The sequence below is a fragment of the Schistocerca nitens genome, chromosome 8 (genome assembly GCF_023898315.1).
Source record: "Schistocerca nitens isolate TAMUIC-IGC-003100 chromosome 8, iqSchNite1.1, whole genome shotgun sequence".
NCBI classification, from domain to species: domain Eukaryota; kingdom Metazoa; phylum Arthropoda; class Insecta; order Orthoptera; family Acrididae; genus Schistocerca; species Schistocerca nitens.
In genome coordinates, this window is record NC_064621.1 from 146,584,641 (window position 1) to 146,608,380 (window position 23,740).

Here is a 23,740-nt window from a genome sequence, read left to right on the forward strand (position 1 = left end):
AAGTGTTGCGGTGCAGAATTTTCTGCACGAACTGACTTCTCGATAATGTCCCATAAATATTCGATGGGATTCATGTCGGGTGATCTGGGTTGCCAAACCATTCGCTTGAATTGTCCAGAAGGTTCTGCAAACCAATGGCGAACAGCTGTGGTACGTGGACATGGCACACTGTCATCCATCATTGTTTTGGAACGTGACGTCTTTGACCGGCTGAAAATGGTCTCCAAATAGCCGAACATCCAGAGCACCCAGTCCAAACACAGGCCACACCATTACGGAGCCACCATCAGCTTGCACAGTGACAATTTAGGTCTATGGCTTCGTGGAGTCTGCGCCACACTCGAAAACTACTGTCAGCTCTTACCAACTGAAATCAGGACTCATCTGATCAGGCCACGGGTTTCCAGTCATCTAGGGTGCAAGCGATATGGTCACGAGTCCAGGAGAGGTGTTGCAGGCGATGTCGTGCTGTTAGCAAATACACTCGCGTCGATCGTCTGCTTCCACGGCCTGTTAGCAACAAATTTCGCCGGATAAGTACATCGTACCTGCTACATTGATTTCTGCGGTTATTCCTGGCTGTGTTGCCTATCTATTAGCACTGAGAACTCTACAAGGGCGCTGCTGCTCTCGCTCGTTCAGTGTAGGCCGTCGGCCACCCCGTTGTCCGTGGTGAGAGGTAATGCCTGAAGTTTGGTGTTCTTCGCACACTGTGGCTCTCGGAATATTGAATTCCCTGTCAATGTTCCAAATGGAAAGTCCGCTGCGTCTAGCTCCAGCTATCATTCCATGCTCAAAGCCTGTTAATTCCCATCTTGCGGCCATAATAACGTCGGGAAACTTTTCAATTGAATCACCTGAGTACAGATGAAGGTAGAGTTCCTTATCTATATTAATGTTCCACCGAAGCACCACAGGGCTTTGCCCGTCTGACTTCTAATATGGCTTTATGATATTTAGAGGAATAGCTTTTGTAGGTTATCTAAATCATGTTTGCATGTCTGCCTGTTTTGTCTGTAACTGTTACGCACTGAATTCTCTGGTTAATGTTGATATAATGTTGTAGCATCAGGATAATGGGATCCTAACTGATTTATTAGTTGGTGGGTCGAGGTAGGTGCCTTTTCATAGAGTTTTTCTGATTTTCTTTTAATATAGGTAATGGAGAGCTGCATCAAACCAGTCTCAGGACTGAAGACCACAACAACAACAACATAGGTATAGATGGATGGTTCCTCTAAGAGTTCCTTAATGTGTGTATTTGGTCTGTAGCGGTCTGCGTCGGCGATGACGCGGAGGATTCTGTTTAGAAGTCTTTTAATTTTTTGCAGATGTCTGCTGCCATGGACCAAAATTCCGATCCATATAACATACTTGGCAGGATAGCGGCCCTGTATAATCTAAGTTTCGTTTCTATGCTGAGTCCCCCACCTTTTAAGAGTGGGTACAGTTGGATGAAAGCAATGTAGCCTCCACCTATGGATCTGTTTATCTGCTTTGCGAAGGTTAAGCCTTTGTCTAGTTCAAGGCCTAGGTATGTAGCTGAGCCACTCCATCCTATTTTCTATTTCCTTTTCAGCTACAAAAATACATCTGTTTGGGGGGGTGGAGGGGGGGGGTAAGTTTCCTAGTAAATATGACTGCTACGGACTTGGACCTTGCCGTTGGTGGGGAGGCTTGCATGCCTCAGCGATACACATAGCCGTAGGTACAACCACAACGGAGGGGTATCTGTTGAGAGGCCAGACAAACGTGTGGTTCCTGAAGAGGGGCAGCAGCCTTTTCAGTAGTTGCAAGGGCAACAGTATGGATGATTGACTGATCTGGCCTTGTAACAATAACCAAAACGGCCTTGCTGTGCTGGTACTGTGAACGGCTGAAAGCAAGGAGAAACTACGGCCGTAATTTTTCCCGAGGGCATGCAGCTTTACTGTGTGATTAAATGATGATGGCGTCCTCTTGGGTAAAATATTCCGGAGGTAAAATATACCCTCATTCGGATCTCCGGGCGGGGACTACTCAAGAGGATGTCGTTATCAGGAGAAAGAAAACTGGCGTTCTACGGATCGGAGCGTGGAATGTCACATCCCTTAATCGGGCGGGTAGGTTAGAAAATTTAAAAAGGGAAATGGATAGGTTAAAGTTAGATACAGTGGGAATTAGTGAAGTTCGGTGGCAGGAGGAACAAGACTTCTGGTCAGGTGACTACAGGGTTATAAACACAAAATCAAATAGGGGTAATGCAGCAGTAGGTTTAATAACGAATAAGAAAATAGGAATGCGGGTAAGCTACTACAAACAGCATAGTGAACGCATTATTGTGGCCAAGATAGATACGAAGCCCACACCTACTACAGTAGTACAAGTTTATATGCCAACTAGCTCTGCAGATGACGAAGAAATTGAAGAAATGTATGATGAAATAAAAGAAATTATTCAGATAGTGAAGGGAGATGAAAATTTAATAGTCATGGGTGACTGGAATTCGAGGAAAATGGAGAGAAGGAAACGTAGTACGTGGATATGGATTGGGGCTAAGAAATGAAAGAGGAAGCCGCCTTGTAGAATTTTGCACAGAGCACAACTTAATCATAGCTAACACTTGGTTTAAGAATCATGAAAGAAGGTTGTATACATGGAAGAATCCTGGAGATACTAAAAGGTATCAGATAGATTATATAATGGTAAGACAGAGATTTAGGAAGCATGTTTTAAATTGTAAGACATTTCCAGGGGCAGATGTGGACTCTGACCACAATCTATTGGTTATGGCCTGTAGATTAAAACTGAAGAAATGCAAAAAGGTGGGAATTTAAGGAGATGGGACCTGGATAAACTGAAAGAACCAGAGGTTGTACAGAGTTTCAGGGAGAGCATAAGGGAACAATTGACAGGAATGGGAGGAAGAAATACAGTAGAAGAAGAATGGGTAGCTTTGAGGGATGAAGTAGTGAAGGCAGCAGACGATCAAGTAGGTAAAAAGACGAGGGCTAGTAGAAATCCTTGGGTAAACCAAGAAATATTGAATTTAATTGATGAAAGGAGGAAATATAAAAATGCAATAAACGAAGCAGGCAAGAAGGAATAAAAACGCCTCAAAAATGAGATCGGCAGGAAGTGCAAAATGGCTAAGCAGGGATGGCTAGAGGACAAATGTAAGGATGTAGAGGCTTATCTCACTAGGGGTAAGATAGATATTGCCTACACGAAAATTAAAGAGACCTTTGGAGATAAGAGAACCACTTGTATGAACATCAAGAGCTCAGATGGAAACCCAGTTCTAAGCAAAGAAGGGAAAGCAGAAAGGTGGAAGGAGTATATAGAGGGTCTATACGAGGGCGATGTACTTGAGGACAATATTATGGAAATGGAAGAGGATGTAGATGAAGATGAAATGGGATGTACGATACTGCGTGAAGAGTTTGACAGAGCACTGAAAGACCTGAGTCGAAACAAGGCCCCCGGAGTAGACAACATTCCATTGGAACTACTGACGGCCTTGGGAGAGCCAGTCCTGACAAAACTCTACCATCTCTTGAGCAAGATGTATGAAACAGGCGAAATACCCTCAGACTTCAAGAAGAATATAATGATTCCAATCCCAAAGAAAGCAGGTGTTGACAGATGTGAAAATTACCGAACAATCAGTTTAATAAGCCACAGCTGCAAAATACTAACACGAATTCTTTACAGACGAATGGAAAAACTAGTAGAAGCCGACCTCGGGGAAGATCAGTTTGGATTCCGTAGAAATACTGGAACACGTGAGGCAATATTGACCTTACGACTTATCTTAGAAGAAAGATTAAGGAAAGGCAAACCTACATTTCAGGCATTTGTAGACTTAGAGTACGTTTTTGACAATGTTGACTGGAATACTCTCTTTCAAATTCTGAAGGTGGCAGGGGTAAAATACAGGGAGCGAAAGGCTATTTACAATTTGTACAGAAACCAGATAGCAGTAATAAGAGTCGAGGGGCATGAAAGGGAAGCAGTGGTTGGGCAGTTAGTAAGACAGGGTTGTAGCCTCTCTCCGATGTTATTCAATCTGCATATTGAGCAAGCAGTAAAGGAAACAAAAGAAAAATTCGGAGTAGGTATTAAAATCCAAGGAGAAGAAATAAAAACTTTGAGGTTCGCCAATGACATTGTAATTCTGTCAGAGACAGCAAAGGACTTGGAAGAGCAGTTGAATGGAATGGACAGTGTCTTAAGAGGAGTATATAAGATGAACATCAACAAAAGCAAAACGAGAATAATGGAATGTAGTAGAATTAAGTCGGGTGATGCTGAGGGAATTAGATTAGGAAATCCAAGGAGAAGAAATAAAAACTTTGAGGTTCGCCAATGACATTGTAATTCTGTCAGAGACAGCAAAGGACTTGGAAGAGCAGTTGAATGGAATGGACAGTGTCTTGAGAGGAGTATATAAGATGAACATCAACAAAAGCAAAACGAGGATAATGGAATGTAGTAGAATTAAGTCGGGTGATGCTGAGGGAATGAGATTAGGAAATGAGACACATAAAGTAGTAGAGGAGTTTTGCTATTTGGGGAGCAAAATAACTGATGATGATCGAAGTAGAGAGGATATAAAATGTAGACTGGCAATGGCAAGGAAAGCGTTTCTGAAGAAGAGAAATTTGTTAACATCGAGTATAGATTTAAGTGTCAGGGAGTCTTTTCTGAAAGTATTTGTATGGAGTGTAGTCATGTATGGAAGTGAAACATGGACGATAAATAGTTTGGACAAGAAGAGAATAGAAGCTTTCGAAATGTGGTGCTACAGAAGAACGCTGAAGATTAGATGGGTAGATTACATAACTAATGAGGAAGTTTGTGGCACAACTTGACCAGAAGAAGGGATCGGTTGGTAGGACATATTCTGAGGCATCAAGGGATCACCAATTTAGTATTGGAGGGCAGCGTGGAGGGTAAAAATCGTAGAGGGAAACCAAGAGATGAATACACTAAGCAGATTCAGAAGGATGTAGGTTGCAGTAGGTACTGGGAGATGAAGACCCTTGCACAGGATAGAGTAGCATGGAGAGTTGCATCAAACCAGTCTCAGGATTTATCTTTATTTTCCAAATATTGCACCATTTTACGATTTCGTCCAAGTGCTCCTGCAGCTTTTTTGCTATGAAATTGAGGTTGCTGCTACTCCTGTAAACCGCCGTGTCATCGGCATAAAGCGCTATCTCACCTCCTGCCGACTTTGGCACGTCGTTTGTGTATAGCGAGTATAATATGGAGCCAAGAACTGAGCCCTGCAGAACTCCTGCCACAGCGTCCCTGATCGCGCTTACATGTTTGCCGCAATTGACGCGGTACTACCTCCCCGCCAGAAACGAGTCAGTCATGCTGATGATACGTCCTGGAATGCCTAACTGGGATAACTTGTATCTACAACTACATCTACATCACTACTCTGCAACTCACATTTAAGTGCTTGGCAGAGGGTTCGTCGAACCACAATCATTCTATCTCTCTACCATTCCACTCCCGAACAGCGCGCGGGAAAAACGAACACCTAAGCCTTTCTGTTCGAGCTCTGATTTCTATTATTTTATTTTGATGATCATTCCTACCTATGTAGGTTGGGCTCAACAAAATATTTTCGCATTCGGAAGAGAGAGTTGGTGACTGAAATTTCGTAAGTAGATATCGCCGCGACGAAAAACGTCTTTGCTTTAATGACTTCCATCCCAATTCGCGTATCATATCTGCCACACTCTCTCCCCTATTACGTGCTAATACAAAACGAGCTGCCATTTTTTGCACCCTTTCGATGTCCTCCGTCAATCCCACCTGGTAAGGATCCCGCACCGCGCAGCAATAGTCTAACAGAGGACGAACGAGTGTAGTGTAAGCTGTCTCTTTAGTGGACTTGTTGCATCTTCTAAGTGTCCTGCCTATGAAACGCAACCTTCGGCTCGCCTTCCCCACAATATTATCTGTGTGGCCTTTCCAACTGAAGTTGTTCGTAATTTTAACACCCAGGTACTTAATTGAATTGACAGCCTTGAGAATTGTACCATTCATCGAATAATCGAATTCCAACGGATTTCTTTTGGAACTCATGTGGATCACCTCACACTTTTCGTTACTTAGCGTCAACTGCCACCTGCCACACCATACAGCAGTCTTTTCTAAATCGCTTTGCAACTGATACTGGTCTTTGGATGGCCTTACTAGACGGTAAATTACAGCATCATCTGCGAACAACCTAAGAGAACTCACCCAGGTCATTTACATAGATCAGGAACAGCAGAGGTCCCAGTATGCTTCCCTGGGGAACACTTGATATCACTTCAGTTTTACTCGATGATTTGCCGTGTATTACTACGAACTATTAAGCCATCATGCCGGACTTTGTCGAATGCTTTCTCGATATCGAGAAAGACTGCTCCTGTGTTGTGTTTCCGGTCTCTCGCCCTGCGTATGTGCTCCACCAGGCGCAGGGATTGATGGATGGTGCTATGTGCTTTCCCTAGAAAGCACAGGAGTGAGATGGGTCTATAGTTTTGTGGAAGGATAAGGTTCTTATTGGATTTAGGTAGGGTTACGACCAGAGCAGTTATCCAGGCTTTTGGGAAGTACGTTAGGGAAAGGCACTGGTTGTATCGTATGGTGAAGTAGGTGACTGCGTTGGTAGGCAAAACAGGAGTAAATTCTGTATCTGGCCTTTCTTGCCTCAATTGAGCCACTCGTCCGTTTATTATTTCTTCCTGCCTGTCACTCTCGTCATCTTCGATGGCGTGAGTACGGAATTGTGACTCTGACGATGTCGCCAGTAATTCTGCCTTATCCTCGTCGTTGTATACTAGCCCATTTGGACCTCGGAGCGACCTGTCTACCCTGGGAGTAGCCTTCTGCGCTTTTGTGATTTTCCATACTCGGTTCATGTCTTGTTCTGCATTCCTAAGTTTCTCTCCCCAGCAGAGGCCTCTGTGCTCTATCAGTCTTTCCTTTACGTGGGCTTCTAGCCGCCTAAGCAAACGACGATGGCAGGGTCGCCATAGCGTTGCCAATCCCTCCTCACGCGCCGCTTTGCTAATATCAGCTCCCAGATATCAGGGGGCAGGTCCCTGGCGCCAGGCTCGGTGGCTAGCCTGGTGCTTGTCTGTTGAGCTCAGGTCTGGCGGACGTTTGTGAAATACTCTACTGCTGAGTCCACCTCCCTCTCGTTCCGCATTTGCGGAATGTCCTCCAGGTGTTGTCCTACCAGGGCGGTATATTGTTACCAGCTGTGTTTGCCATCCTCCGGATTGTGTCTTAGACATTTGCACATTCCAGGACAGCCAGGATCCGGTTTGAGCTCAACTCGTAATGGGCTGTTGGCGCAGCCCTTCAATGCAGGACCCTGCACAAGGAGACATCTAGGATGTCCGGTGCATGGTCGGGGTTGTAGGGGGTGTGAGTAGGCTCGTCGGGAGCAATTATTCCTCCTTGGGGATTGCTCTCGATAAACCTTCTCAATCTCCAACCTCCAGCATTTGTCGTGTTGCACCCCCAGTCCACACTTTTGGAGTTCAAGTCCCCTGCTGTTATGACTCTTTCTCCAATTTCGATCAGGTGTTGAAGGTCCTGTGCGCCGAAGTTGATATGTGGGGTTTATATGCCGATACTATTTTAACTATGTGGTTACCGACTTTTAATTCTATGCCGGCCCCCTCGACCGTGGGCAGATTTGGCATTTCTATCGTCTGGTGACAAATCCTCCGCTTCACAAGGATGGCGACTCCTCCGCCTGCGTGGTCTTGCATGTCGACCCTGTGCACGGAATAATTTCGCACCTTCAATCGATCGGCCGCCTGTAGATACGTCTCCTGAATGCAGGCTATATCTAAATGGTTCAAATGGCTCTGAGCACTATGGGACTTAACTTCTGAGATCAGTCCCCTAGAACTAAGAACTACTTAAACCTAACTAACCTAAGGACATCACACACATCCATGCCCGAGGCAGGATTCGAACCTGCGACCGTAGCGGTCGCGCGGTTCCAAACTGTAGCGCCTAGAACCGCTCGGCCACCCCGGCCGGCGCAGGCTATATCTATGACGTGACGATCTAGGATGATTGTAACTATGGGATCTTTGAGGATATGCCGTCTGTATTCCATGTTAACGTTTTGAACTCTCTAGTACTGTTATGGTTCATTACAGAAGAGCGTCATAGCTGCTTCAGCAATTACTAACATTTTTGCGTATCTATCTTTCGCGGCTCGGACTGCCGCTATGGTTTCTTTCACGTTTTGTATTACTGCTCCCAGGTTTATCCCCGCAAACAGCTTCCCCAGTTCTCTGAGTTCCCTCAGAAAACTGCCGAGATCGCTGTCCGCGCTAGGCCCCACCTGTGGCTGCTCCTGCGCTGGGACTGCAGTATCGTTTGCTGTTGTTTCAGTTGCCTGTTCCAGAACTGGCGGTGGAGGTGAAGCCTGTATTGTGGGTGGGGGAGGTGTAGATGGGACTGCGGGGAGGGTCGTCTCCTGCACTGGCGCAGGGGGTGCCGCGGACGTAGATTGGACGGTGGGAGCGGGCATAGCTGCCCTGTGTGGTCGCATACTCGGGAAACCTCTTGCTCGCACTTCGAAGTTTGGCTGTTGACGAGCCTGAGCATTTGATGCGGCTGTTGTTGCTAGGGCAGTTTTCTGCTGCCTCTGGTTTTGCACCAATCTTTGGTATACTTCGCAGCCGCGATAGTTTGCTGGGTGGGGGCCTTCGCAGTTGGCACACACCGGGTTTGCCACTCTCTGTTGCTTGCATAACTTGGTAAGGTGGTGGCCTGCACACTTTACGCATCTCGGCTGCAAGTTGCAGTTGCTGCTCGAGTGATTAAATTTTTGACACCTATGGCACTGCCCAGAACCTTCCGGTTTATTATACCGTTCTACAGTTATTCGGAATCTCAGCAGGTATCGCAGTTTGAACACCCGCTGAGCATCCTCATTGTTTTCTAACACCGCCAAGAAATTCGGCTCTTTCTTGCGACCGTGACTTTCTTCTGCAGTCGGGGGGGGGGGGGGGGGGGGGAGGAGGGTTGAGAATTGGTGAACCGAGTGTACTATGAATCCTTCCACTATTAATTCATTTTTTACGTCCTCTTCCTCAGCATCGATGGGTAGGTACTTTAGTACTACTCTCAGAGCCTGTTTGGGGTCGATAGTATATGTGTGGAACTCGATTTCCTTTCTTTCAAGTTCCGACTTAACCCTCCTATAATCCTCTACATTTTCCACCTGAATTTTCGTTGTCCTAGGGCGATATACTGCCGTCAATTTCCCCTTTATGCCCGCTTGCAGCTCCTCGAGGAGTAACGGGCTTCCCTTTGTAATATAGGCGATGATTGGCGGTACTCGCTCTTTTGTTTTGCGCCTAACCGTCTGCCTTCCGCCTTCTCCGTCCACGTCTTCGTTCTCTAGGGCTGAGAATGAGTTCGCGGCCGGTACATTTACGATAACTTGCTCCTGCTGTTCGCCTTCCCCATCTTTTTCCGACTCTCTCCTATCGTTTTCCGACTCTCTCCTATCATTTTCCGACTCTGTCCTATCTAAGTCTACCTGTACCCGAACTGTCGGAACTATCAGAACTGTCAGAGCTCTCCTCCTCATGCACCGTTTGCACACTAGCCTTGTGTGTGTTAGCTGTTTGTGCGGCCCTACTCTGACTGCGGGTTCTCTGGCGAGAGCCGCAGCGGTCTAATTGTGAGGATTCCCTCGAACGACTTGTTGAAGCCATATTAACAGTCAGTCAGTTTTTGGTGCCGCCATGGGACACTGGAAGGTGTTTAGTTCTCACCTCCACAACTAAGTGGCAGACATCCGCACCAGAGCCAGTTACTATGCCTCTGCAGACGCGGGTAACCGTGCAGTGCAACGGGCCCTGGCCTGCTAAATCCCTAATATCCTATTGGGGAGCGGGGAGGATGCCCCGCGGCGGCAAGAAAAGAAACGCGCCCGGCAAGGGAAGCGCCAAGAACGGCTCCTCGGTCGCGCAGATCCCGGCCGCAGCCTCCGCGCTCGCCAGGAAACCGGCAAACGGTAACGCTACAACCACAATATGCGCATCCGTTAAGTGCAAACACGACAATTTTGCAGGATACACATGACAATTACTCTTTCTATCTCCAACTCGACGAGGAGAGTGCTTTGAGCGGGAAGGGAGACCCCAAGGCAGCAGAACGAGCTACGCAATGCGTCCGCTCAGTGCGCCAGTCGCTCCGCTAATGGTCCGCCATTCACCGCCGTTTTATGCCTTGCGACACTACCACCATCTGTAAATGTGCATATGGCCATCCCATGTGTGCGTGTTTAAAAATCATAGGGATTACAAATTAGTACTATATATTGTTGTCATTTACTTGTACGATCTGCTACATGGTGCAATGAGAATTATATGGCAAGCAGCAACACGTGCTTTGTGTTTGTAACCTATTCGTACTGCAGTATCTTTTAACGGGTGTAGGACACGAAATTTAAAGGAAAATTCAGAAAAATCTATGCGTATGAACTGACTAGCCTATTAATCATGCAAGATAGGAGCGCTGTTGTGGGGGAACGAAACATTTGCAGTAAATTACAGCAAGTAATAACAAATACAATGTTCGAAAATAAGAAGAGGGGGAGGTATACTTGCAGTAGGGCAGGAGATACAGGAGAGGTACCAGATAGGAAGCACTTCCAGAAGTACCAAGGCAGAGGTGGTCGTTTTGGGTTTTATTCTAAGGGAGGCTGTTGAAACACGAGTGGTCGACGGCCTGATCAATAGAGACAGCGGCTTCACTCCCAGTAGAGCATGGGACCCAGCACTCAGCCAGATGTAGACACAACGTCGGCTGAGAGCGACTTCCACCTCCCCCCCCCCCCCCCTCTTCCACGCGATTTCGGTAGAAGCTCTGAGAGACCGGAGTTCGTGCCCAACATTCGGTGATAGCGTCACCTACCCCAACCCCCGAGAGCAATACAAAGAAGGAAAAAATAACTTTTGCAGAATCTGACTGCAAATGCGTCAACATTAACAGTGCCAGAGGAATTCTCTACTAGGGGACGAACTGCCTGCTAATGTGACGAAAGATGAAACGAGTGTCGTATTGGAGGACATTAGCAATCCAGTATTAGAGTCAGAGTTTGACAGAGCTCTGGTAGGGATGGAAAAAACCGACCGGTTAAAACCTATATTTGTATTTTACTTCTGAGTAGCGGATATTTTTCGGCACTTATTTGGTCTCGGTTATAACAAGTGTTTTGAGTTTTTACTACAAACTGGATAAAAAACGAAATATCAGTGATAATTCTTTTCGTTTTTAAATAAACCTTAAAAACGAATAAGTTTCATTGCTTTGAAATACTGCGTTTTCACGAAAAATGGGAAAAGCAAACGGTGCTATTTTAATAACGAAGCCCAACAGAAACGAGCAACAAACATATTCCATAAGAATTGGCACACCACTGCCGAGACAATAATGTACCTGTTACCTAGTGGCGTGGTACGTGTGTACTTGCAGTGTACAGGACTTGCCCCATCTGGTCTATGTGGTACTTCCTCGATGTCGTCGCCAGACGCCTGTTGTCTACCAGAATGGCACCAACCATGGTGTGGAAATATTTTACTAAGTGACGTAGCAGTGAGGTACAATGCTTCACTTGCAATACAAGATTTAAAAAATTGTCTGCCATTTCTACAAAATGCAGACGGCCTTGCCGCAGTGGTAACAACGGTTCCCTTCAGATCACCGAAGTTAAGCGCTGTCGGGCTGGGCTAGCACTCGGATGGTTGACCATCCTGTCTGCCGAACACTGTTGGCAAGCGAGGTGCACTCACTCCTTGTGAGGCAAACTGAGGAGCCACTTGAATGAGAAGTAGCTTAGGGATGGCGGTTATCGCTGGAACAACCGGTTTTCGGATACATCGTTGTTTTCCACGCCAGTTTAACCCGGCTTTCAAAACCGTTCAAAATAATCGGTTTTTGAAATAACTGATTTTGTGCTTTTTATTCCTATTATTGTCTATAATAAACGTAGAAATCGAACAAATTGACATACGGCGGGAGAGCGATGTGCTGACCACCTGCCCCTCCATATCTGCATCCAGTGACGCCTGTGGGCTGAGGATGACACGGCGGCCGGTTGGTACCGTTGAGCCTTCATGGCCTGTTCGGACAGAGTTAAGTAAAATTTCTACGAAATAATAAAAGAGGAAAGAAATTATGGTAACAGTAATAAAGTAAAAGATTAAGGACAACTCATTCACAGTTCACACTAAAAGTAGAAAGTAGCTGATATACTGCCTGTTTTTATATAATATGCCTTTATCTGCTTGTATCCATTGAAAACGGACAAATTAACACGAAAAACAGAGTGCTTCAACCTCAGTTTTCACCCTTTAATACTGACTAATCGTAGTGCCCACATAGTAGCATGATCCCTGATTACAACATGATTTTTGAAAAGTGTTTCAAAAATATGTATCAATAAGAGAATCTGGTGTGTTTTAGTATTATTCAACCACTTGTCACTGTCCGAGAAAAGCAGTGAATGGCAAACGGACTAAGATTTCCATTATTTGCTTATTTAATTTTATATTTTGATTCTGTGTATCTTGAAACTGAGGAAGTCGAACTTTTTCAGTCTCTGTTCGTTTATTACAGACAATAATAGGAATAAAAAGCAGAAAATCGGTTATTTCAAAACCGATTATTTTGAACGGTTTTGAAAGCCAGGTTAGACTGGCTTGGAAAAAACAGATGTATCCGAAAACCGGTTGTTCCAGCGATAACCGCCATCCCTTTGCTCTGGAAGACCCGTGTTCCAGCAATGCGGAAACGACAGATAGCAGTCTTTCGTGATTTCTACAATCATTGTGGGAAGTGGCACAACACGATTATCAAGTAAACGTGTAGAATTGTGGGTGTGGAGACATTGTATTAGACATTAGGAAAACTAATAGTCAAACAATTCCTAAGACAACAAGGGCAAGTAAACACGGGAAATATCGCACAATTAGCCTGACAGCTAATGCATCCAAATTTTTGACCAGAATAGTATCTAATTATAAGAACAAAAAATGAAAGTAATAACCCGCTAGATGATTACCAGTTTGGCATTAGAAAAGATAAAAACACCAGACAGGCAGTCCTTATAACACAAATCCTCAGAGAAGCACAATAAGACTGGTAATATACGCACACTACGCCCATGACTAAAGATGGAACAATAAAAATTGAAGACAAAGAGAGACGTGTTCGGATCAGAAAGAGCGTAAGACAAGCAAATTTTCTCCTCCGCTGTAAAAACTATGACGAAGAAGCAATGAAAAAAAAAATAAAAGAAAGGTTCAAGAACGCTATTACATTCGTGACTAATCGCATTGCTATCCTCTGTGAAAATAACAAAAAAGTACAGGACCTATACAGAAATGAACGGCCTATTAAGCATACAATACCGGCCGAGAGTAAACCAAAGGAAGACGAAAATAGTAAAGACAGACGAAATAGAGGTTATCGATAAACTTCACATCAGAACACGGTAGCATCAAGTGGACGAATTTACAGAATTCTGGTACTTTCAAACCAAAATAACCCATGGCCGATGGAGCGAAGAGGACTTAGGGCAGTGAGAAAACTAATACAGGGAAATGGAGCATTCCCTGCAAGACACCTACTTTATTTTTCTTCGTCTTCAGTCTTCTGACTGGTTTGATGCGGCTCGCCACCAATTCCACTCCCGTGCCGACTCCTCATCGCAGAATATTACTTGTTGACAAAAACTTCAATTACTGTTGGACACATATCGATTTCTCTCTGTCCCTACCATCTATGATTCCCTCAAGTACCATGGAAGTTATATGTTATTAAACATGCCTAAACTTGTCAATGTTTTCCAAATGTTCCACTCCTGGGCGATTCTGGGGAGAACATCTTTATTTCTAATTCTAATAGTCACCTCTTTTCATCATTCCTTTATAGGACCACATCCAAGAGGCTTCGATTCTCTTCTTTTCCGGTGTTCCCACTGTCCATAATTCACTACGATACAATGCTGTGCTCCAAACGTATATTCTCAGAATTTGTTTCCTGATAAGGCCTATGTTTGATATCAGTTGACTTCTTTTGGCCAATAATCCCTCTTCACCTGTGCTAGTCTACTTCCTATATCCTACTTGCCTCTTCTGTCATGTGCTACTCTGCTGCGAAAGTAGCAGGTTCATCTACTTCAGGGTCCGTAATTTTGACGTTAATTTTACCGCTAATCTCGTTTATGTTGCTCCTCATTACATTCGTCTTTCTTAGGTTTACTCTCATTCCATATTGTGTCCTCATTTGACCGTTCATCCCATTCAACAGGTCCTGTAATTGTTCCTCTCTTTCACTAAGGATAGTAATACGATCAGCGAATCTTATCATTGATATCCTTTCACTTGAAGTTTTGATTCCTTTCCTGCAGGACAGAAACTTACAGCACTGTCTTATATCCTACCTAATCCGAGCACTCCAATATGGCACTTCCATTCTTACTATAGCCTCATGTTTCTGGTACATATACTAGTCTTTCCTCGCGGCTTTGCTCGTGTACACCTCCTCTTCCCTCCTCTTTCAGTCCGTCTGCCCCTCCTCCTAAATCTATCTCTGCTTCTGTCTCCTTCTCATCCCCTTTCTGCTCATCTCCTCCTTCTCCTCCTTTCCGTCTCATCTGGTCCCCCTCTCTGTTCATCTCCTCACTCCCTCTCCCTTCCCATCATCTCCTCCCTCTCCTTATCCATCCCCTCCCGCCCCAACTTTTCACTCCCATCCTTCCCCCTCTCTCTCCCTAACCATCTCCTCCTGCCTTCTATCTCTTTCTATCCTCTCCTGCTCCCTGTCTCAGTATTTATCCCATACTGCCCCATTCTCTCTATCCATCCCATCCTTTATTCATCTTCCCTTAGCCATGCCAATGTACACATGTAGCTCCTACAAAACAAGTTGATAAAACAAGCACATACTACTCCTGCAACATGTCAGTCATACAAGTCAGCCTACATGTCAAGTTTGAAAACCACTTTTTGCTCCTGACATATAGGTTGCCATGCAAACCAGGTGTATTAAGCAAGCTGATACTACTCCAGTGCAATATGCTTGAGGTGCAGGGCAGCATACATGTTCAGGCAGGAAAACTGTTTCTTCCTCCTGATGTGTAGGCTGCTTTGACAAGCGTCTCTGATAAGGCAGACCAAAACTATTCCCACAGACCACACCTGTCTTACTGGACACCTATACAGCAGGGGCTAAGAAACACTTTTTTCCTATACGTCCGCTCCTGTTAGAGACAGGGGGTTATAAACTCCACAGAGGTGATACTTGTGAAGTTTTCTGACTGTGTGACAAATTTGTTTGGAACCTATGCAGGAGATTGGGAGAATACCCCAGTCATCAAAACATGCAAACATAGATGATGCTTTACATATATACTAGCCTTTTCCCCACAGCTTCACCTGTGTATGCATTCAACACAAATACTGAACTCATCACCTCCTCCCCCTCTCAGTATCCATCTCTTTCTCCCTGCATCTGTTCACCTCATCGTCCAGCTTCTGTATTTCTCCTACTCGCCACTCTCTGTCACTTCATCTCCTCCCCCTCCCTCTCTTTGTCCATTTCATCCACCCCTCTCTCTAAGCATAACTTTCTCCCCACCCCCTGCCTCTGACCACATCCTCCCCCCTTCTCTTTCCATCTCTGCCTCCCCCTCTTCTTTCTCCACCTGCCCACTACTTCCCTATGCCTCCGACCTCTACATCTCCCCTTCCTCCCCTCTCTCTGTCCATCTCAACCTGTCCCCAACCATGCTCAGCAGCATGTGTAGCCCCTGCGCTATAGTTGAAGAAAGCAAGCTGATACACCTATCAAGCAGAGCAGCCTACAGATCAGGAGCTTGAAAATCATTTATTTGCTCCTGACATACAGTCTATCATGAGAAGCAGGTCGATAAATCAGGCCGATACTAAGCCAACACAACATTGTTATCGTAAAGAAATTTCCAAAAATTATCCAAAATAATGTTAAAAAATCATTAAAATTTTTTTGAAAATGAATTAAGACTCTTCAGTGCCACATTAGCTGTATACAGATTCCTTTATTAGGTAACATAACCAGTTTCACAGAATTATATGCACATCTTCAGGTGATGATCTGTATAGAATACAAAAAATGTTTTTATAAAATGCTGTTAATACAGTGAGAAAAAGCAGCAGGTTTTTGCTCACAAACTTCCACTTTATAAGGCAAAAGGGAATGTACAATGTTGCAATGTTCAAATCGTGGTCATCTCCTCCCCCTCTTCCTTTTCTCTCATGCACTACCCCTCTATACTTTTCACCTGCCTCTTGCATCTCCCTCTCCTTCTTTCTATCCTGCCTCTTCTCTCTCTGTCCATCTCTGCTTCCTGCAACTTCTCCTCCCTCTCTCTGTGTCCATCTCTTACTGCCCTCCTCCCTGTCCATCTTATCCTGCCTCTCTCACGCTATCGATCTCTCTCTCCCTATCCAAAACCTCCTGCCCCTCCTCTCTCTGTCCCTCCTCTCCTTCCCCACTTACCCTAATAATCCCCTCCTGCCACCTCTCTCTCTATCCATTCTCCTCTGCCCCTCTTTGAGTATCTATTCCCTAATGTCCCTTCCCTCTGCCCATACCTTCCTCTGTCCAGGAATACCTTCCCCCAGCTATAGCCATCCACAAGCATAGCTCCTTCAAAACAGGTCGATAAAGAAGGCGATACTATTGCCAGTACACACCTGTCATGCGGCGCAGCCTTCACTTTGGGGCTTGAAGACAGTTCCTTGCCCTGTTGTGTAGGCTGCCTTATAAAGCTACTCAATATGGCAAGCCAATACCACACATATCAAAAAAAGTTTTGCATCACCCCGGTTCCCAGAACTCCTGAAGATAGACATTGACTGTGGATATTGTATCATGGACACAGTCCTTTTGACAGTGCAGTGATTTCACTAAACCTGTCCAAAGATGTAAACAACCAACAACCATGCATGAGCAGCGCTTATAAGGGGGGTGGGGGGGGGGGGGGGTCCGATGGCCGATCAGTTCCAGTCTTTCCACCAGGAAGGACGTACACGGCTCGCGTTGTCTGTAGTTCAACCTTGCCTAGACGGTCAATGCCGCGGTTCGATCGCGTCCGCATTGTTACTTTGTGCCAGGAAGGCCTCTCAGCAAGGGCAGTGTACAGGCGTCTCGGAGTGAAACAAAGCGATGTTGTTCGGACATGGAGAAGATACAGAGAGCCAGGAACTGTCGATGACATGCATCGCTCAGGCCACCAAAGGGCTACTACTGCAGTGGATGACCGCTAGCTAAGGTTTATAGCTCGGAGGAACCCTGACAGCAACGCCACCATGTTGAATAATTCTTTTTGTGCAGCCACAGGACGTCGTGGATTCAAACTGTGTGCAACAGGCTGCATGATGCGCAACTTCACTCCCGACGTCCATGGCGAGATCCATCTTTGCAACCACGACACCATACAGTGCAGTGCAGATGGGTCCAACAACATGCCGAATGGTCTGTTCATCACGTTCACTTCACCGATGAGTGTCGCATATACCTTCAACCAGACAATCGTCAGAGTTGTGTTTGGAGGCAAACCGCTCAGGCTGAACGCCTTAGACACACTGTCCAGCGAGTGCAGCAAGGTGGAGGTTGCCTGTTCTTTTGGGGTGGCAATATGTGGGGCCGCTGGTGGTAATGGAAGGCGCCGTGATGGCTGTACGATACGTGAATGCCATCCTCCGACCGATAGTGCAACATATCGGCAGCATATTGGTGACGCATTCATGGACGACAATTCGCGCCACCATCGTACACATCTTGTGAATGACTTCCTTCAGGATAACGATATCGCTCGGCTAGAGTGACCAGAATGTTCTCCAGACATGAACTCTATCGATCATGCCTGGGATCGATTGAAAAGGGCTGTTTATGGACGACGTGACCTACCAACCACTCTGAGGGATCTACTCAGATTCGCCGTTGAGGAGTGGGACAAACAGTGCCTGATGAATTTGTGGATAGTATGGCACGACGAATACAGGCATGCATCAATGCACGAGGACTGTGTAGTAGAGCTGCCGATGTGTACAGCAATCTGGCCCACCACCTCTGATGGTATCGCTATATGGTGGTACAACATGCAATGTGAGAAGCAAGAACAATGGCGGAAATGATGTTTATGTTGATCTATATTCCAATTCTGTGTACAGGTTCCGGAACTCTCGGAACCGAAGTGATGCAAAACTTTTTTTGATGTGTGTATAACTACACAACATACCTGCCGTGCAGGCAGCCTATATGGCAGGGATTGAGAAAACTCGTTTTTGTCGTTATCTCTGCTCCTATTGGAACTAGGACATTAGGAATCACACATCGCTGACAGTCGTGAAGTTTGCTGTTCGTGTCACAAACTGTAATCGATCTAGTGGTTTAGGAGGAGATTCCAAACAGATATACATGCATACATCCATACAGTCTAATTTATATATAGCATAGCATAGGCATGCATTTTAGAGCCAATGTTTACTAGACTTTTATCTTCTTGTTGTGTGAGAAAGCCATTCGTGAAGTTTTGCTGTCTAGTTTTGAAATACACTGTATATAGTCGTTTTCCCTGTACATCACACCTACGCCTGCCTCTGCCGTCACTGCTGTACCACCTGTATCTGATAGTTTTGTTATTCTCGTGGCGTGTGTTGTAGCCTGACTGTATACGCCGTACAAAAACCGTGCTGGTGTTGCAGGGGCGTGTTGCTACAGTCGCAGCAGCGGCTGGAGGAGGCCGCACAAAGCTACCAAACTGCCATAAGCTTCCGGCCTAGCCTCGCAGGTAAGTCAGCTGCATAATCTCTCTAAATTAATAAAGTGCATATATATTACACACTTTGGGTAAGTCATCGAGCATGGTTTGTATGCTCATAAAAAAGTAGGGTTTCACATTTACTAGTATTTCATCTTGTGCCTAGGTCATGAATTGGAAACAGTTCCCAACCCTCAGCTGTGATCAAAGCTGTATGAAGGGTTCTCATGGCTGAAAGAAAATACTGGAACTGGAAATCCCATTCAAAATGTTCACAAGTTCAACTCCCTCTAACATCCTAGAGTTTTATTAAATTGTCCTCCAATATGATGTGTTATTACTTTATACAGGCCTAGTTCCTACATAGTTATAATTATGATATAATATAATTTTTCATCCTAAGCTTGTAGAAGGATGTGATTGAGGGTGTGAGAGTACAAGGGGTACAAATGCTTGCTGAAGCAAGCTTAGTAAATGGCTGTCAAACTTAAGTGGCTATTTATAAATTACGTCAGTTACTACCGAAACATTTGATTTTTTTTATTTTTATAATGGTCAGTTAGCCCCTACGTAGTGGTAGGTATGATTCGAGACTGTAGTCTTTCTGCAGTATTTTTTTACAGTATATTAAAAATACTATAAAAATGCTCATTGTTTCTTAAAACTTTTACAGGAAAACAGGTACAAGAGCGAAAACATTTCCTTTATTGTGCTTTATTCTGAAGATGTTTTTAGTACAACACACATTATCTCAACAACATATGTTCGTTTTAAAAAAATCAATAAGAAAATTAATATCAAAAGCTGAAAAACAATACATGAGTAAAAATAAAAATACCAAAACGAAAATATATTGGCATGGTTCCAACACGTACGAGAGATCATTCTTTGTCGTTTTCTACAATCAACTCACAGTCAGTGCTTTAAACATAATATTAGAATCAGTTCCTTCTGTGGTATCTCCCGAAGAATGCCCTTCCTGGGGAAACACAAGCTGAACCACTGTGTTGTGCATTTTCAGCATTTCTCGTCTCATTCTTCTACCACGTCCTCCCCTTTGTCCTCTCTTTTCCTGCACCCATGGTAACTGCTGTCTGGGTGTGGGATATATTGTTATAGAATCCAAAATGAATTCGAGGGATGTAGTTCTTTAGTTCCTGAAGATTTTTCCAATTCTCAGATTTCATTCCACACTCATCTTGTTGCACAGGCTACAGAAGAGGCATGATGGCGGCCAATATTGTGCCTCCTAAAGTCAGCTTCAGTAAATGCAAGATCACGTATTTGTGGAAACTTGAACTGCACTGTTAGAGGCTTTTGTTTGCTGATCGTTATCCTAGTAATGTTCCTCAACGAGTGCCTTTAGTAACTCTATCCTCTGCTGCGTTATCCATAACTCTTACTGACACAAAGTTTTCTGGTGTTAGTTCCACTACCGAAAACTCTACGCTAGCCTTTTTTACTGCTTCCATCCTACCTTGAGGATGAAGTAAGTATTTCAGTGGTTTCTCTGCATTATCACATTCCAAGTACATATAACCAGGTCCAAGTCACTTGTGATACGTTGTGTCAATCTTCTGATTTTGCCTCCACTGCTTCCAAACTGGGTCTATTTAGACTTGCATTAAATATTGTTATAAGTAATTTAAAAACCATACGGATTAGGCTATTGCACTACTTTAAAAAACTGTATACCTGAAGGTTGATTAAAGACGGCAGCAAATCTTCTTTTGTACGCCATTTAACTTATACTGGTACTGTAAAAGCAGTCCAGGCATTCGCTTAGAACATAAACTTTAACTTGAGAGAGTGCAGAACTATGCAGGCAGTCGGAACTGATCCACACTTTAGCTTAACGGATGTTGGTTTACATCACTCTCTCGTGAAACGTCACTTCTACTGTTTGACCTGTGATACCCTCAGTTACATTAATTGAACTATACTGTACACAACAATATTCTAGTTGTAACATATATTATAGATATATGCGTTTACGCGCGCTTGCTCGCACACACACACACACACACACACACACGCACGCACACACACACACACAAACGTACTGAGACGCCAAAGAGCCAGTCGGTGTGGCCGAGCGGTTCTCGGCGCTACAGTCTGGAACCGCGCGACCCCTACGGTCGCAGGTTCGAATCCTGCCTCGGGCATGGGTGTGTGTTATGTCCTTAGGTTAGTCAGGTTTAAGTAGTTCTTAGTTCTAGGGGACTGATGACCTCAGAAGTTAAGTCCCATCGTGCTCAGAGCGATTTGAACGATTTTGAGGCGCCAAAGAAACTGTTATTGACATGGGTATTCAAATACAGAGATACATAAACACTCACAATACCGCGCTGCGGTCGGCAACGCCTATTTAAGACAACAAGTGTCTGGCGCAGGTGTTAGATCGGGTACTGCTACTACCATGGCAGGTTATGAACATGTGAGTAAGTTTGAACGTGGTGTTATAGTCGGCGCACGAGCGATGGTACACAGCATCAAATGGTTCAAATGGCTCTGAGCACAATGGGACTCAACATCTGAGGTCATCAGTCCCCTAGAACTTAGAACTACTTAAACCTAACTAACCTAAGGACATCACACACATCCATGCCCGAGGCAGGATTCGAACCTGCGACCGTAGCGGTCGCACGGTTCCAGATTGAAGCGCCTAGAACCGCTCGGCCACAGCGGCCGGCGTACACAGCATCCCCGAGGTAGTTATGAAGTGGAGATTTCCCGTACGATCATTTCACGAGTGTAACGTGAACATCAGGAATCGGGTAAAATATCAAACCTCCTACATCGCTGCGACCGAAAAAGATCCTTCAAGAACGGGTCGAACAACGACTAAAGAGAATCGTTCAACGTGAGAGAAGTGCAACCCTTCCGAACACTGCTGGAGATTTTAATGCTGGGCCATCGACAGGTGTTAGCGTGCGAACCATTCGATGAAACATCATCGATTTGGGATTTCGGAGCCGAAGGCCCACTCGTGTAGCTTCCATGACTGCACGACACAAAACTTTGCGTCTCACCTGTGCCCATGAACACCGAAACAGGACTGTTGATTACTGGAAACAGGTTGCCTGGTCGGACGAGTCTTGTTTCAAATTCTATCGAGCGGATGGACGTGTACGGGTTTGGTAACAACCTCATGAATCCATAGACTCTGCAAGTCAGCAGGGGCTGTTCAAGCTGGTGGAGGCCCTGTAATGGTATGGGGTGTCTGCAGTTGAAGTGATTGGGACCTCTGATACGTCTAGATACGACTAGTGACAGGTGACACGTAAGCACCCTGTCTGACTGCCTTCATCCATTCATGTCCATTGTACATTCCGACGGACTTGGGCAATTCTAGCAGGAAAATGCGACAGCCCACACGTCCAGAATTGCTACAGAGTGACTCCAGGAACACTCTACTGAATTTAAACACTTCCGCTAGTCACCAAACTCCTCAGACATGAACATTACTGAGCGTTTTTGGAATTACGTGCTATTCAGAAGAGATCTCCACCCCCTCGTACTATTACGGATTTATGGACACTCCTGCAGATTACATGGTGTCATTTCTCTCCAGCAGCCGGCCGAGGATACATGGTGTCATTTATCTCCAGCAGCCAGCCGAGATGGCCGAGCGGTTCTAGGCGCTACAGTCTGGAAACGCTACGGTCGCAGGTTCGAATCCTGCCTCGGGCATGGATGTGTGTGATGTCCTTAGGTTAGTTAGGTTTAAGTAGTTCTAAGTTCTAGGGACTGATGACCTCAGAAGATAAGTCCCATAGTGATCAGTGACATTTGAACCATTTTCCATCAAGCACTACTTTAGACATTAGTCGAGTGCATGCCACGTCGTGTTGCGGCACTTCTGCGTGCTCGCGGGGGCCCTATACGATATTAAGCAGGTATACCAGTTTCTTTGGCTCTTCAATGTATATGGAAAAAGCTAATACTCATTTCATTCAGACTTGTGACTATTTTTGCCGATGTTGCCGCGTATTTCAACACATTTCTGTAAGTGGTATGGTGTGTGTCGTTCAGTAACATATTTCAAGGTTTCAGGTACCGAATCGATTAGTTTTTTTTTTTTTTTTTTATTTTCTTCCGAAATTTTAACCACTTGCCCGCCTGAGTCTCTGTAAAAATATCGTACACTCCAACTTCCCGTTGTACGCAAGAATAGTCTTGCAAGGTGCCCACATCCTGTCTGACCGGAACGACGCCCGCATCTCGTGGTCGTGCGGTAGCGTTCTCGCTTCCCACGCCCGGGTTCCCGGGTTCAATTCCCGGCGGGGTCAGGGATTTTCTCTGCCTCGTGATGGCTGGGTGTTGTGTGCTGTCCTTAGGTTAGTTAGGTTTAAGTAGTTCTAAGTTCTAGGGGACTTATGACCACAGCAGTTGAGTCCCATAGTGCTCAGAGCCATTTGAACCATTTTGAACCGGAACGATGTCGGAGTGTAAAACAGAGAGGCTGCCGCAGGCTGCTTGCTCGCTTTTGACCTTGTGGTTAGTAACTGAGGCTTACGCATATGAAACCCTTAAAGATAGAAATATAGACTACAGACTGTGTAGTTCTGTTTAAGAAAAAATGTAACTTAGCGGTATCAGTTATGTTGTGTCGAACAGTAAGGTCGACAAACCTGCCTCAGAGATTCATGTGTTGCGCTTGTGCCGCGAGAGGGCGAACGCAGTGGATCATGTGGCGGCCGATGGGTAGACCGGCGCGGATGGTGGCGTGCAGTCAGCCGGAGGCACTGGAACGAGCAGTATCTCTCGGAAGCCAGAGCCGTGTCAGCAGTTGGTGCGTGCGACGCGTCGTCGGCACTCAGTGGTGGGTGTGGAGAGCTGTGGAGATGGCCGACGCTGGTGGCCCAGACTGTGCATGCACACGGGCAGTGACCTGAAGTC

General features: G+C 45.3%; 1 protein-coding gene across 1 annotated transcript in view; it reads left to right on the forward strand.

The window, feature by feature from the left end:
- Nucleotides 1-23,740, forward strand: part of LOC126199455 (protein O-mannosyl-transferase TMTC2-like) — a 1,057,651-nt gene that overhangs the window by 520,080 nt on the left and 513,831 nt on the right. The window contains exon 11 of the mRNA XM_049936376.1: nt 18,783-18,868. Coding sequence (XP_049792333.1) covers nt 18,783-18,868 — 86 coding nt within the window. The remainder of the gene's footprint in view (nt 1-18,782; nt 18,869-23,740) is intronic.